At 43.1% G+C, this 15,232-nt stretch overlaps 1 protein-coding gene and 1 long non-coding RNA gene across 2 annotated transcripts in view; one reads left to right on the top strand and one right to left on the bottom strand.

Annotated features, from left to right (window-relative positions):
• LOC141764742 (uncharacterized) overlaps positions 1 to 15,232 on the bottom strand; it is a 32,785-nt gene that overhangs the window by 6,066 nt on the left and 11,487 nt on the right. The gene's annotated exons all lie outside the window — the stretch shown is intronic.
• pcdh7a (protocadherin 7a) overlaps positions 1 to 15,232 on the top strand; it is a 48,436-nt gene that overhangs the window by 27,754 nt on the left and 5,450 nt on the right. Inside the window, exon 4 of the mRNA XM_074630203.1 lies at positions 14,161 to 14,362. Within this exon, the coding sequence (XP_074486304.1) occupies positions 14,161 to 14,362 (202 nt within the window). The remainder of the gene's footprint in view (positions 1 to 14,160; positions 14,363 to 15,232) is intronic.

The following is a 15,232-nucleotide window of genomic DNA, read 5'->3' as shown; positions in this document are numbered from 1 at the left end:
GTCGTTTCTTAACCCTAATGCTGAACCATATTCGTCAAAGGGGACTGCAAAAAGGGAGCCAATGTACGTATACGCTTGAAGTGTGGTGTGAGGTTATCGATGGGAACGGGTCGGATTCTCCCCTGCTTTCTCATTAACTCTCCTCCTTCCTTCTCCCGTCCGCTCAATGGCCCGACTCTGCACTCGGTCTCTGGTGTATCGAACAGCACACACACACACACACACATACATACACACATGCAAGAGGTCTGTTTGCTTACCAAAAGCATACTTCATAGCTCAAAGAAAATGAAAGCCGTATTAATTATACGGTCTGCTCTCGCGCACACACACTCACACACACACACACTCACACACACACACACAGACAGAAAAAGAGAGAGAGAGGAAGCGGTTTGTTTTATGTTTTTCCTCTGCGTCAAAGGAGACAGAGTGTGAGAATGATTGAGTCTCTGCGTCAGGGAGAGAGGGAATGAGAAATAGCGCAGAGGGAGAGAAAGAGTGCACTGTCTTCCCTCTTTAGTGTGAGTGTGTGTGTGCGTGCGTGGCGTCTACCCAGTATAACGCCCCCTCTGTGTCCCCGAGTCACTCTCTGTCACTCACACACACTGAGACTATTGTCAAGACATTGGGCGAGGCGCCCCAAGACATTTCTGTGGCACTGTGTCTGTCACGGGGGTGATAGGGCTGAGATGAGGTTCACTCGCTCACGCACACACACTCCGAAATATCCAATTCTCCTATATAGATATGCTGTATTACCATTTTTAGGTCATGAAGGTGGGTGAGTTAATGCGATCTGCTCCTGGAGTGCAGATGCGCGCGCTCGCGATTGTGTATGTGCGGCGAGGCCCATGCGGTGTACGTGTTTGTTTGTATCTGACAGCACATTAGGCAAAGCTATCTTTAACCTTGTAAAATGAGTGACACTGATTCTAAACTGACAGGATGGATTTCAGTTTGCCGTGGCGTTCCACCGTGTCAGCCTCTGTCAGCTCAGCCCGTCCGCCCATTTTACAAAAGACAGGAGCGCCACAAAGGAGAGAGAGAGAGAGAGAGGAGAGGATGGAGACGACAATAAACTGAGATGCAGAGCAAGCTGGGGTCAGAAATGATAAATAAAATAGTTTGGAAAGTGGAGGAGAAAGAGTCATTTTGTGGTGATAAAAAGCTGCGATGCAGAAAGAGGAGAAAGTGTGCAGGATGCAGAGAAAGAGAAAATATGGGGGAGGAAACGGAGGTGGAGGTGGAGGGGGGTGGTGGGGAGGGTGTTAGAGACCTTGCGCTTGTATCCGGATGTCTCCGAGGTCCTTTATTGACTCTGTCTATTGTTCACAGCAGCACTCCTAATCACTCTCAACAGGGAGGTTGTGTTTCTGTGTGTGTGTGTGTGTTTCTGTCCGCCAGCCTTGTGTGTTGTAAGACTACGTATCTTTAGCCTCATCCTCACTTTTACTCTTTCATTCACTGACCCCCACAGTGAAGCCATTGTTCACTCTCCTCTGGTCACCCTTAATGGACAATAGCAGTGGGTGGGAAAAGCCTGTTCCTAACACGCATACTATTAGTCTAATGGTCCTCACTCACACACACGCACACACACATAGAGAGAATGGGCAGTAAAATGCCATCTAAATAACAGCCATACATATGTATGGTCTCTCTTTTACTCACGCGTACACACAGAAGGCCAGTTGTACGCCACCATCCTGTTTGCATCTTTCTCAACAATGGCCTCTGTCATGGCTATTAAGAGAGATGACTGTTTTAGAGACTAGCAGTGGAAAGCGATGAACATCACGATCACACTCACACACGCACGTACGCAAGCAAGCACACAAACACACCAACAAAGGAGCTAATCTGAATCATGGGCATTTGTCCGGTAAGCCTCGCTTTACGTCTCACTCTATGAGCTTTTTGTTTCTGTTTTGTTTCCCCCCCTATAGACGGCCACGGCTGCACAAAAGGATAAACATTTCAAAGGCCCGTCTCTGTGAATAGAGTCAGTGATTTTCAATGTGTATCTGCAGGGTGGAGAGCCCAGATGGAGACAGGGAGAAGGGAGAAAGCTCAATGCCAGAGTGGACAGCTTGATGGTAACAAAGCTGTGGTGGATGGCGGTGCAGTAGACCCGCATGCGGCGAAGCGCTCCCCTCTTTTTGTGTCCCTCAACACACGCACACACACACCTACAGAACAAACACTCACAACAACTAGTTAGGAGAATGATAATGAGCGGTGGCCACAGCTTTTAATTGCTCCCAGTAAAGAGAAAGTGATTTATGGACGGCGGGCTCCAGCAAATTACATACATGCGTTGAACGTTGCACTAACTGTTTACCAGGACAGGCGGTGCCGGTTAGGCAGCGTGGTCGGTAGTACCGCCGGTGGCCACAGGGGGGGCCGGCAGCAGACTGCAGCAAATGTGGAGAGGAGTAAGGAGAGAGAGAGAGGGACCGTATAGTGCCGATCAGATGACCTCGCTGCTGCAGTTAATGTTCTCTGGCGCTCAGACACAAGGCTAAGGCTCTCCCTCATACCGCGGGGCTGCTGTACTACAAGCTATTGTGGTGGTAGGGGTGGTGTGTGATGCAGGAGGGGAACAATGGGGGGGTAAAGAGGAGGAGGTGTTTACGTTAGGGGGAAAGAGGGTGCATGACACAGAAGGAGGTATATGTTACAAAAGCACTGCTCTTTTTTCTGTAATCCTCTTTTTCGTTCTTTCTTTCTTTGTCTCCCTCTTTTTCTCTTTGTCCCACTCTCTTGCCCTCCTCCCTTCCTCCCTTCCTCCCTTCCTCCCCTCCCCGCTTTATTTTTGCCCCCCACTTTTCCTACTGCCGCACTTGCCCCCCTTTCCCTCTACCTCATGCCCCCTTTCCCTCCCTCTTCTCTCTCCCTTGCTCCATCTCTTCTTTCTCTCTCTGCAGTGCAGCACAGTGATTATCATTCCTCTCACAGAGTCAGGCCTGATAGTCAGATACTGCTGAGCACCCTTCTACATCACCTGCTTCTAGAGGGAGCAATGGAGAGAGAGAGAGAGAGAGAGAGAAAGGAAAGAGAGAAGGATAGGGAAAGAAGAGGTGGGGGGGTGGACTGCAGAATAAGAGGGATGAAAGGGGAAAGCGGAGAGGAAAGCAAGGGGAAATGAGAGTGAACGAAGGGTGAGAGGAAGCAGAGAAATATGGGAGGGGGGGGGAGAAAAATATAGGGGAGAGCAGAAGCATGGAGAAGGGAGGATATTGCTCTTACTGCAGAGGTGGTCCCACTGCAACATACACGCTGCATAGTTCTAAACGTGTGAGCGAGTGTGTACGTGCACACCTGCGAGTGTGAAGCGCAGGCGAGCAAGCAGGTGTGCCTAATGTGTGGATTTATCTGCATGGAAGCCGCCGCCGTGAGTGTGTGTGTTGTGGTAACAAGGCGCCGTGGCTCATCAACATCTGCGAGTCAGACAGCTCAAGAAACGCCGCTCATATTGCTTCATCCCTCCCTGAGCTGAGTTTCAACCTGCTCCAAACCATTTTCTGCATTCTGCGAATGCCACAACAGTCGACCCCCTCTCTCTCTCTCTCCCCCCTAAACAGCTTTCTTTGTCTCTTCATTTCTACTTCAGACAGTCTGTGGTCAGAGTTTTACAAGTCTGTCCCTTTCTTGCCTGCCACACATGCTGATTAACAAACCTTTCTTTGTCTGTTTTTTTTTTTTTGCGCTCATTCGCACCATTTATCAGTTGTTTTATTCATCATCTGTCGCCCTCTCTCTCCCGCTCGGGTCTCCCGATGCTTGTCTTTACCTGTCTGCTTGACCTAATGGGTTCGCCGTGTAAACAGGACGTCTGCTCTTTTCAGCGTAGCCTCAGGAAACTGCATTCCAGCACTGCACACATCACCCCCCACCCACATTACAGCACCAGATCCTGAACACAGTTTTAGATCAGTTCTATATTTAAATAACCAGTGTAAATATATCATCGTCAAATGAATTGTTAACACATCTGTCCTGTTCACACAGCCCCTGCGAGATGCTTTCTGTCAGCATGCTTCACTGTTTCCCCCCCCCGCGCGCTGCCTTTGATGCATAACTTAACAGTCGACAGCACAAAAGGTTTCAAAAGATTTCCGAGGCAAACATTTCAGAGATTTTTGAGCAGATGTAACCTAAGAACAGAGACTCCTGACCGGTTGACTCAATCACTTAGTCAAAGTTTTAGTTAAGTTTTACTAATTGGCCTCATTGGTGCTGTGAGAAAACACAAAGGAAAAGCGCTAGAGGAAAAAAAAAAGTGTTGTGTTTGTAGATGAGATAAAAAACACCCCAAAGATATTCATGTGATTTTTCACCACCAAAGTTCACACTTTAGGTGCTTGAAAAAAAATCTGTTAAAATGATAACGGAAGACATCTGGTGTGGAGAAGGAGAATATAAACGATAACACAATTAAAATGATAGAAAACAATCGTAAAGTGTGGCAAGGAAAAACACACACACAGGTAATGAAACATGTCATCAGCAGAACCACATATACCTTTCGCTTTGAATTCGACAATAGCGTGTATTGATCCATGTAGTGTCGCCATATAAAGCATCTTTACATGGCAGTTTAGCATTCCTACTTTAAAACTGCTCAGTAGAAAAAACAGTCAATACAAACTCATTATTTTTGCAAGAATATTTGCATTATAATAAACTTGCAGATCACTTATTCATTCCTACTCTCGCTCCACTCTCACACACACATTTGCCGGCTGCATTAGCCCAACATGATTTCTAAACGGAGGCGAAACAAGAGAGCCGAGGCAAAGGTCATTCTGACTGATCAGCATTCCAGATATGAAGTCTGCGACTATGCCCGTGTGGTGTCAACAGAGGCATATTAGTTTTCATTATGTGTTGTGGTAGCAGAGTGCAATATCACCTTACATATTCTGCACAGTTAGAGCTGTGATGTGCAAAAGACTGGACATTGTATCAGCTCAATTATTTTTAGGTAGTAAATAAGCTATCGCATTATGAGACACAGGATGAGGTGACATAATTTGATATAAATAGTGATATTAGACTGTTATATCGATCTTGCGTTGACTATCAGATGTCTGCTTGTCCAGTAGATTTCCTGAAAGCTATATCAAAATATTCTAAATATTTATTGCCTCATTAGAAGGGCTGTCAAACATGAGAATAACGTGTTAACGCGTTAACGCATCTTCTTTAACGCATTAACGCGACTTGGGATTTTTAGGTAGCGGGTTCAGTTTTAAAGCTGGAGTGAAGATACTGGTATCATATTAAACTAGAGAACCTAATGAATCCATACTAACTTGTTGGGAATAACGCTCCAAACTTACGCTAAATTTTGGCGAGGATAAACTGGCATGGCCACCGCATGCTATGTGCATGAAAATGGGTTCTCTGGGTACCCACGAGTCTCCCCTTTACAGACATGCCCACTTTATGATAATCACATGCAGTTTGGGGCAATTCATAGTCAAGTCAGCACACAGACAGCTGTTGTTGCCTGTTGGGCTTGAGTTTACCATGTTATAATTTTTTTTAGGCTAAATGCAGTACCTTTGAGGGTTTCTGGACAATATTTGTCATTGTTTTGTGTTGTTAATTGGTTTCCAATAATAAATATATACATACATTTGCGTAAAGAAAGCATATTTGCCCACTCCCATGTTGATAAAAGTATTAAATAATTGACAAATCTCCCTTTAAGGTACATTTTGCACAGATAAAAAATATGTGATTAATTTGTGATTAATCGCGATTAAATATTTCAATCGATTGACAGCTCTACTCATTCGATTATTTTATATTATAATATAATACAATTATTTAAAGGGGAACTACGCCCATTTCAAAATTCATACATGTTATTCGTATGGTCAAAAAATATTATTAAACATGAACAACTCTCTCCCAAATCCCAAAACTTGAGTGCTAAAACTCAAATTTGTGATGTCATAGGGTATAAAGTGTGGAGCTGCTCCATAGACAATGAATGGGGAGAGATGTTCTAGACGACCCAGGGGAATGTTCTCAGTATATGGAAACATTTTCTGTTACTACAATAGAATAAAGCTCATTTAGGTGTAAAAAAGAAAACAAACATTCTGTGGGTCCATAAAATCAGCCTCCCATTCATTGTCTATGGAGAAGCTCCAGTCTTTATACACTATGACATCACAAGTTTGAGATTTCCTTCTCTGGTTTCCGCCTTTGAGAGAGAGTAGCTCATGTTCACACATATTGATTGAACTCTACTGGACCATGAAAATAACATATTGGAATTCTTAATTTAGGTGGTTTTCCCCTTTAATTAAAGCATATTTTATGTTTTAATGCCAGGGTTGCTTCAATCATCAATAGGTCATCCTGACCACTAGAGCTGCTTAGCCACTTAAAGAATTCCATAAATCTGGCCTTTAATTGAGACGTTCAGTATGCTCACAATCCCATTCCTACCATGAAAATAATCACGTTTGGAAATATTGACATTAGCATTAAATATCACGTGTCCGCAGGCTGAAATCACCAGTGATGGACAACTGGCAGGGATATTAACACGCAGAGCTGCACCCCTCAGTCAACGTTAGGAAAATTCCAGGTGTCTGGAGGGAGTGATTACAAATTGGTTGTCAAGTGTCTGCTTGATTGACATTTGGCTCATAAAACTGTCTGACTTCTGCCCGTTTCAACACAGAAACACAACCATTACGAATAAGAAAATATCCTTTCCACCTCTAGTTGCTTATTTCAGCTCAGTAACAAATGCAAAACTTGCAGCAGCAACATGGAGGAAAAGTGGGTGGAGAACGTGAAGAAATATGAAAACATAATCTATCACGACGTGCATTAAAGTAGCTACCAGCATCGTAACTGATGAACATTTGTGAAGTATTAGAGAATATCATTCCTCATTCTCAGTCATTAAAACGTATGAATTCCTTCTGCGACAGTCTGATCCATTTTTAATGAAGAAAAGCAAGCAGGCAAAGAAAAAAACACATCTTTTATGTAATTAAAATCAATCGAAGCGCTGTTTAGTTTGAATGTAATTATTGAAGAGCCCATATCAACTAATTTGGCCACATCCACTCTATCAAATATCAATTCAGGAGCCAAACGCTATCACGCACTGTCAGTGGATATTGATCGTAAAATAATGTTGGTGTCAGCCCTAAATAAGCCATAACAGTCTAACGTCAAATATATTTTGGTGCAGAAAATGAATTATAATAAGTTTACTTGGTCTGTATTCAGTATGTTGACTGCAAAGGCCCTGAGACACCAAGCTGACGGTCTCTTGTCGGACAGTTTGGGGCCGTCGGTGAGCGTCCATCAGCCTAGTTTTTTCTGTGTCCCGCACCGTCGGCTCTAGTCTGCCCATGTCAGAGAGCATGTTGAATCGGCGGTCGGTGAAAGAAGTCACTCTGATTGGCTGTTCAGCTTAAACGAATCGGTGCACGAGAAGAGAAACGGAAGTGAGGAAAGCAAGCCATCGAGTGAAGTCAAGAGGGCAAACACAGAGTGTTGATCATTTTCAACATGGCCATCTGGAATGAAGCTAATTGGTGAGTGAGAGTGGTGTGACAATGGTCGGCAAATGACGCTTTATTTCATGTACGTATCATAACAACGGCTCGTATATATGGCGTCCTCGTCTTCCGGTTTCCCTTTTTGAATGACGATTACGGACTACCGCCGCCTGCTGGTGTGGAGAGTTATTTCATCTCACGCAGGCGAAGAACGCACATGGTAGTTGACCATCGGCTGTAGTTTTTGAGGTGACCTACAATCTGACCTACAATCTGAGTGTTTTTACGACCAAAATATGTGTTATGTACTAAAGAGGAACTAAACAATGTAATGTATACGTAACAAACCAATAAATAGTACATGATCAGTAGACGGTGGCTCTCCCCCCCTGTACCTAGATGATGTCAAAAACAAACGAGACTGAGCGGAGAGCCAAAGGGAAATGTGGCTTAGTCCTACATCCATATTTGTAGTTTTGGTTTATGCATAAGCCGCATCCTTTCAATTCATTATGCAGACCAGAGCGCAGACAAACCCAAACACACACTCGCATCCAAATTGTGCTCGCACGTGCACAAACAAGTGTGATGTGCAGATGTTGCACATATACACACAGCAAACACACACACATGTTGAATATGCAGACACATGTAACGAGAAGAGAGGGAGACTGTTAATTAACTAGAGCTCGTTAATTCTCTTTGAACCGACAGCAAGGAGGTTTACACACTAATTACCTTGATGACTGAGCCAACCTGTGCACGCACACACACACATGCACCTCCTCACACCACTCACACACACACGTGTATTCTCACAGGCTGACATAACGCATCTTGCAGGCTTTGAAAGTGTCACACTCATACGCAGCCGTAAAAAAACACAGACATAAAGGTGCGAAGTCTCACTCATACGCATAAGCATATGCACACACGCGCGCGCGTCGCAACACACTCTTGCCCTGGAATGAAAGATATATCAGGAGATTTCTTTTTCACAGTTCCTTCAGAGCTGCAAGATTCAGATGGTTAAGTTTATTCTGAGTTCAGACCCATCATGCATCTGTTTGATTCATACCTATCCGCCAGAAATAACTTCACAGTAACTCCCATACTGTATCAGGATACTCATGTGCTTGAACAGTACAAGTTGCATTACATGCGCACACACGTGCACTCAACGCACCCACTCAAACACACTCTCGGTGCCTCGCAAATGAGTGAAGCTCCCATGTCAGTATTGAACTGTAATGGCCCGTGTCAGATTAAGGGGAAGGTTTTTTATGTCCTCCGTCAAACTCAATTAATATTCCATCAGGCATGAATTCATAGGCCACACTGGACCTTCGCCAATTCATCCGTATGTGTGTGTGTGTGTGTGTGTGTGTGTGTGTGTGTGTGTGTGCTCACACATACGAATGTGTGTGGACATTCATTTGATATTAAGGATGTTTCGTAATCAGTCTTAATTGCAGTTGCTCAGCCAAATAATAAGAAGCATACACGCAGAAGCATGTTTTGTGAGTCAGGTTGGAAAACATCAAGGGGCGCTTGTGTACAGAGAGTTTTGTTGTTTTTTTTAGAGGAAGGTAGACGCTGTTAAAGCAGACAGGAAATAAAGAGAGATCAATTTACGGTATGAGCAAAGAAGACAGAGATGTAAAAAGCTTTGAAAAGACCGTATTGATAGAAAATGTTAGAATGGGTAGAGTTGGAAGGAGATAAGTGAAAGAGGATGAAGCCAAATTTGAAAAAAAAAGGGAGACAACAATGATAAGAGGCCAGAGGGACAGGGGCATGTGTAGAATAGGAGAGTTTTGTCAATGAGTAGAGGATGGAGAAAAGAGGGGAAAAGGGGGCTAGGGAGTGAAGGAGTTATGGGTCAATAAAGCCTGCTGTGGGGAAGAGGAGAGGGACTCATAACGAGGTCAAGGACACATCATCGATCGGCACATCATAAAGCTGACGGGCAAGCGAAGAAGGGAGGGGGAGGAGGAGGAAGTGAGAGGGAGGAGGAACAGAGTAAAGAGGGAGAGTTACAGCTGTGGAAAGCAGAGTTGACTGCAGGATCGTCCGAAGGAAGGGAGAAATAGAAAATAAAATTATCGGGATGAAGGAATGAAAGGGGGCAGCTCCGGCCAGAAAGAGGGTTAGAGGGAAATTGAATTAGATGGAATCATGGCTGAACAGATGAATTCTGTAATAGAACAACACACACACACAGAGAGAGCAACCAGCAGCAGGCCTCATATAGTAACTCTCTCCTTGTCAATCTGGTCCCGCCCTGTGGCGCAGGGATATCTGCATTCATACAGTTAAGAATCCATTGTTCAGAAATATTCATACTCTGCGATGTTTGAAAAATCCATTCAACTTTTAGCCATGCTAGTGATGATCGTACCCCGTGTGAAACAAGAAGTCAACGTTGATTTGTCACGGAACTTCCTGAGTTATTTTAACCCAAACTACCATTTTTTCCTAAACCTAACGAAGAAGTTTTGTTGCCTAAACCTATCCAAGTCGATCTTTTCCTAAACCTATCCAAGTTGATCTTTTCCTAAACCTATCCAAGTCGATCTTTTCCTAAACCTATCCAAGTCGATCTTTTCCTAAACTTATCCAAGTAGTTTTGTTGCCTAAACCTAACCAAGTTGTTTCCTGTGAAGTCAGAAGTTTATTTTGAAAAGACTGCATGTATGTAATGAGCGAAATGAGCGTAATGAGATGTTGCTGGACATTTGTAGGAAAACGCACGGAAAATGAGGATATAACTTTTCGTAAGATATCATACGAATCGTTGTATGAGGATACGTTGACTGATGACATCCCCATCAGCCTCAGCTGTACTTTGTGCTTAGAGTAACTTAAGTAGTAATACTACAGTGTAACAAGCATTCAAAATCTTACTAGTATTAGCAGTATAAGCATTAGCATCAAAATATACTTAAAATACCAAAAGTAAAAGTACTTATTCTTTAGAATAGCCCTTTTCAGAATAATATATATGATATTGGATTATAAACATTAATGCATGTGTTCATCACTTTAGTGTTGCAGCTGGTAAAGGTGCAGCTTTAGATACTGTTGGGTAGCTCAACGTAAAATAATATAATCATTTATTAGTTGATTTATATTTTCTGTTAATAATTTAAATCTGCAAATTAACTAGTTATTAAAAATGTTGTCTCTGTGAGCATGTTAGCATGCTGACGTTAGCATTTACCTCAACGCACAGCTGTGCATATGGATAGTCTCACAGAGCTGCTAGCATGGCGGTAGACTCTTAATCTTGTTTAACAACACTTACGGCTGCTCTGAAGTTATTTCCTCAAAGACTCTTCTCACCATCTGGATGGGAAAACATCTGTTGCACCATAAAGCATCAAATCATTCTTAACATGTTTGGCAGATTGTGTTTTTCCTATTTCAGGTTGCTGAAAATGACACGTGTCCTTGCTGTTTTTGTGGAAAAACAAGCAAAATATGAATTTTTTAAACATAAAATATTGGAAAGTAACATCAATGTGTACCAGTATAACTGATAGAGAATGTTTTTGGGTTAATTTTGTAAAAACTTGAGCAAGGTGATATGTCATTTCCAGCTACTGTCTCTGTCATGCCTCAGCCGTGGTCGGAGGCATTATGGTTTTGGGTTGTCCGTCCGTCGGTCCGTCTGTCTGTCCATCCGGTCCATTCTCCTGAACACGATATCTCAGGAACACTTTGAGCTAATTTCTTCAAATTTGGCACAAACGTCCACATAGACTTAAGGATGAATGATTAGATTTTGGTGGTCAAAGGTCACGGTGACCTCACAAAACACGTTTTTGGCCATAATTCAAGAATTCATACACTTATCATGTCAATTTCACAGAAATGTCTAACAGGATAAAATGATGAAGTCATGACATTTCGGACAGACATGGACGTAAACTGCAACTTCACTGGTCGGCGGAGGCATACGATCTAGTTTGGATTAGGAAAAAGGTAAAAAATGATGGAATATTTTCTCCTCCAGATGGTTCAAAGAGTCGTTTGAGGATTCTGGAAATAGCGTCAGAACAGCAGTGTTGTTAAACGGCCAAGTGATATTTATTTTTTGGACAATCGGATGTCTAGCGCTGTGAATTGAATGTCATAGAGGAACAAACTGGGGCTAACAATAATCCAAACTCTACAGTTCTCTCATTTTATTCCTGTTACAAATTGTTCCTCTGAACAGAAGGCTGGAGAGGAATAATTTCTCTTGTTGTCTTGTGATCAGAAATAATTATCGTCTTACGGCATCATCATCATGAAATAATTATTCTGTGATCATGAAAAAACATTCTGCCGTGATGTTGAGTTATTATTACGCTATGATCCCGCGAATTTTGACAGCCTGTTAAATCATGAAATAGAGTAATTATTTGTGAAGTCGACATCACTGATCTCCAAAAAACAAACTGATTATGGCGAGATCACACAATTAACTTCTTTCACATCGCAAGAAAACAGAAATGATCCTTACCCGTGACCTCTCTGGCCCTCTATACTTGTTCACCCACTACCTCCTCTCTGTGCTTATTGCCCCTAGTCTGAACGAGTGGGAAAGAGAGGCTGGACTGCTTCATCTAAACTAATGCTCTAAAAATACATCGCTCTCTCTCAGTGGAGAGTTAAGATGAAGCCACTGAGAATCCAAGAACTGCTGCTTTTCCATTAGAATCTAATATCTCTTCCTCAGTCTTGCTTGTGCTCACGATCTCTGCTGTCTGAGTCACTTTCTCTCATCCCTTTTTCATCTCAGCGTCGTTAAGAAATGGCGGAAGAAACAAGTGCTCCGTTAATTTCCCTCTTCTGCCTAATTAATTTCGCTGTGTTCCTCTCTCCCCTTGTCTTGCATGTTGATTAGGTGAAAATGTTCCTTTTTCTTTTGGTGTTTGGAAGAAAAAAGAAGAATTCAGTTTGGGCTTTTTTATGCCAGCCGTCCATCCGTTTCCCTCCAGATTATCCCGAGGCGACGTTCCCAGCTGAAGTTTTTCCCGCCCTAATCTGCGTCTTCCCTCTGTTCCCTCACGTCCTCGCTGTGCGCCGCGCGTTTCAAAGCAGATCTAAATTGAAAGGGTTGTAATTTTGCAAGCAGATAAATGAGTATGAGAGGAGATAGGAGGGGTGTTGTATAGAAATGGGCTTCCTGGTGCAGAGTGATCCCTCCAGGCCAGACGGAGTCATTTAACTCCCTCTGATATTCTCTCAGCATGGACTTATTACAGTCTTTTTTTCTCTCCAAAGTGAAAACTGCTCTGCTAACTAGACCGGGGTGATTTGTGTGTTGAGATCGCAGCAGGTGTGATGCTCAGTTTGAGTGAGTGATGTGATTCGTCACTGAATCACCAGCACTTCCACTGCGGGGTTGGGAGATTTGTCGGTGGTGGTGGATTGCTTGTTGGTTTGTGTTCACAGTGATGGGTGCAGCCTTTTCTTTTTAAAAGCCTTGTGGTTGCACTTCAAGCTTTCACAAATAGAAGTAATACTTCTTTTTTTATTCCCAATTAAGTTCAACATAGTGGTTGCTTAAGGGTAAACAATACAAATTATAAACTGACAACAAAAAAAACAGTCTAAAAATCAACAGAGCTGAAAGGATAAGGCTGATGATATTCTGTTTTTGTTGTTAAGAAATACAATGAAAAGACCAAAACCAACAATGCGTTAATCCATGTCTCAGAAGTTTCCAACCTTCCTACCATGTCAGACAAATGCACATTTGTTCCTTCCAGTGGGCCTCCGGGGTCGGAAAAGTGAAGCCGAAGAGCCTCAAACTTGTATTCTTTCTAATACAGATGTAAATCTAAAACACAGGTCATAAATACATAGTAGTTTAATTTGAAAAAAAGATGAAATAATTTCCTAAAACAGATGGACACTGTATTTTTTAGCAAGCTTTGCTCAAACAGGAGCGGCGAATTAATAAACATTTGGTCAGCTAGTGAGTATTTATACACATAACCATCCTGTTTACACAGCAGGACGGCGTAGTTGGGATTGACTTCAAATAAACCACAGTGCCTGTGTTATTGGCCATAAAGGAACATGTCACCCATTGCTATGGGGTGTTTAATTAACAACGATTGGAGCCACATCAGGCTTTGATACACAGACTTGTTAATGAGATCAATGCATTGTTGGTTTTGTTTTTATCAACGGGATTTGTTGACAATAATGAAAATATAGAATATCACCAGACCTTTCATTTAACATCCAACATTGTAAGTAAGCGATTTGAGAGTGGACTCTGTATTACCCAGCTGCTACTACTGGGCACCACTCCAGATGAAAAACAAGTGTCTCCAGGCCGGCCAGAGGTTTGTAAACATCAGCCACGTCCAGCTGCATTAATCTAAACTGGGATTAAAAGCCAACCGAAAACTTTTGAAAGACCGCCGTGATTGGTTGATGACTATTACCCTGCATTGTAGCAGCTAAGCTCATAATCAAGGCGAACACGATCAGATAATCTCAATATGTCTTTGCAGACCCCTGCCCACCAGCCTAATCCCCCAGATTTAGAGTCTCAGATTAGGAATCCAGGATGATTAATCCCATATTGTGTGTGTGCGTGTTTTCCCTGCAGGGGACCCTTCGCCGGGTGACCTTCTCCGTAGTCAGCCAGCCCCAGGACGGCGGTTGCTATGACAGTGGCCTGGAGGACTCGGAGACGCCGAGCAGCAAGAGTTCATCGGGGCCGCGGCTGGGAGCCCTGCCGCTGCCCGAGGAAGGCTACGAGCGGACCACACCGGAGGGCAGCGTCGGGGAGGAGGAGCACGTGGAGAATGGTCAGAGCAACCGCACACACAAATCATACCATAAACCACCAATAAAGTTCACTTATTCAGAGTTGCAGCAGTCATGAGGCTACCTGGTACATTTACTTTCATATTTGTATCTTGTGAAAGGCTAAGGCATGTTTTTACTCTCTCAATCACACACTCTGTGAAACCTTGAATTGCTATCAAGGCTTCAGGAGTCTTTTCTCTCCTCAAGTAACAGGAATGTGATTTATAGAATAAAGCGATTGTCCTGTGCGTGAATGCGTGTGCTTGCACATATGTTTGTGCGAAAGCGCGCGTGTCAGGTGAAGAGCTTCTCCCAAAAGCTAATGTGTGGCAGCACGCTCGCCGGTGGCCTTGCCTTGCCAAATCTTCCCTTTCACCGACAAAATTGTGTTTTTACCTTTTTCTACGGGGTCTTTGTCAAGGATAGAGGGGAGCAAAAAGGGTTTTTTTTATTCTCTTTTCTCTGTATATGTTCATGCCAGAGCTGGCACAACTGAAGCAACACGCCAAGGTCACTACGACCTTGGTGACTGACTGTACCTCTGAGGTTAAACGCTGCTTTTTCCAGCGACGCGTGAAATCTCGAGGATATTGTGGAGTTTTAATAAGTTTCCTTCACGGTCAGATGGAGAGAGGAATTGAACAGAGAATTCACTGTGTTGGTTCTAATTATTCTGTATAATGATGTGCTTGTTTGGATTCACTGCTGCTGCAGCTGCTGCTGTACGTAGGCAACAAAACTGTTTTTTCAGAATACAACAGAAATATTTAATTTGTGTTTAATTCAAGTAAAGCAGAATTTAGAAAATCAAACAGTGAATAAATGTTTTCAGTTGCTCGTTAGATGTGTACATATAAACTGTCTGTAAC

This window comes from Sebastes fasciatus, chromosome 3 (genome assembly GCF_043250625.1).
Source record: "Sebastes fasciatus isolate fSebFas1 chromosome 3, fSebFas1.pri, whole genome shotgun sequence".
Classification (NCBI taxonomy): Eukaryota; Metazoa; Chordata; class Actinopteri; order Perciformes; family Sebastidae; genus Sebastes; species Sebastes fasciatus.
The sequence above is the reverse complement of the archived record's forward strand: the minus strand, read 5'-3'. Positions and strand labels throughout refer to the sequence as shown.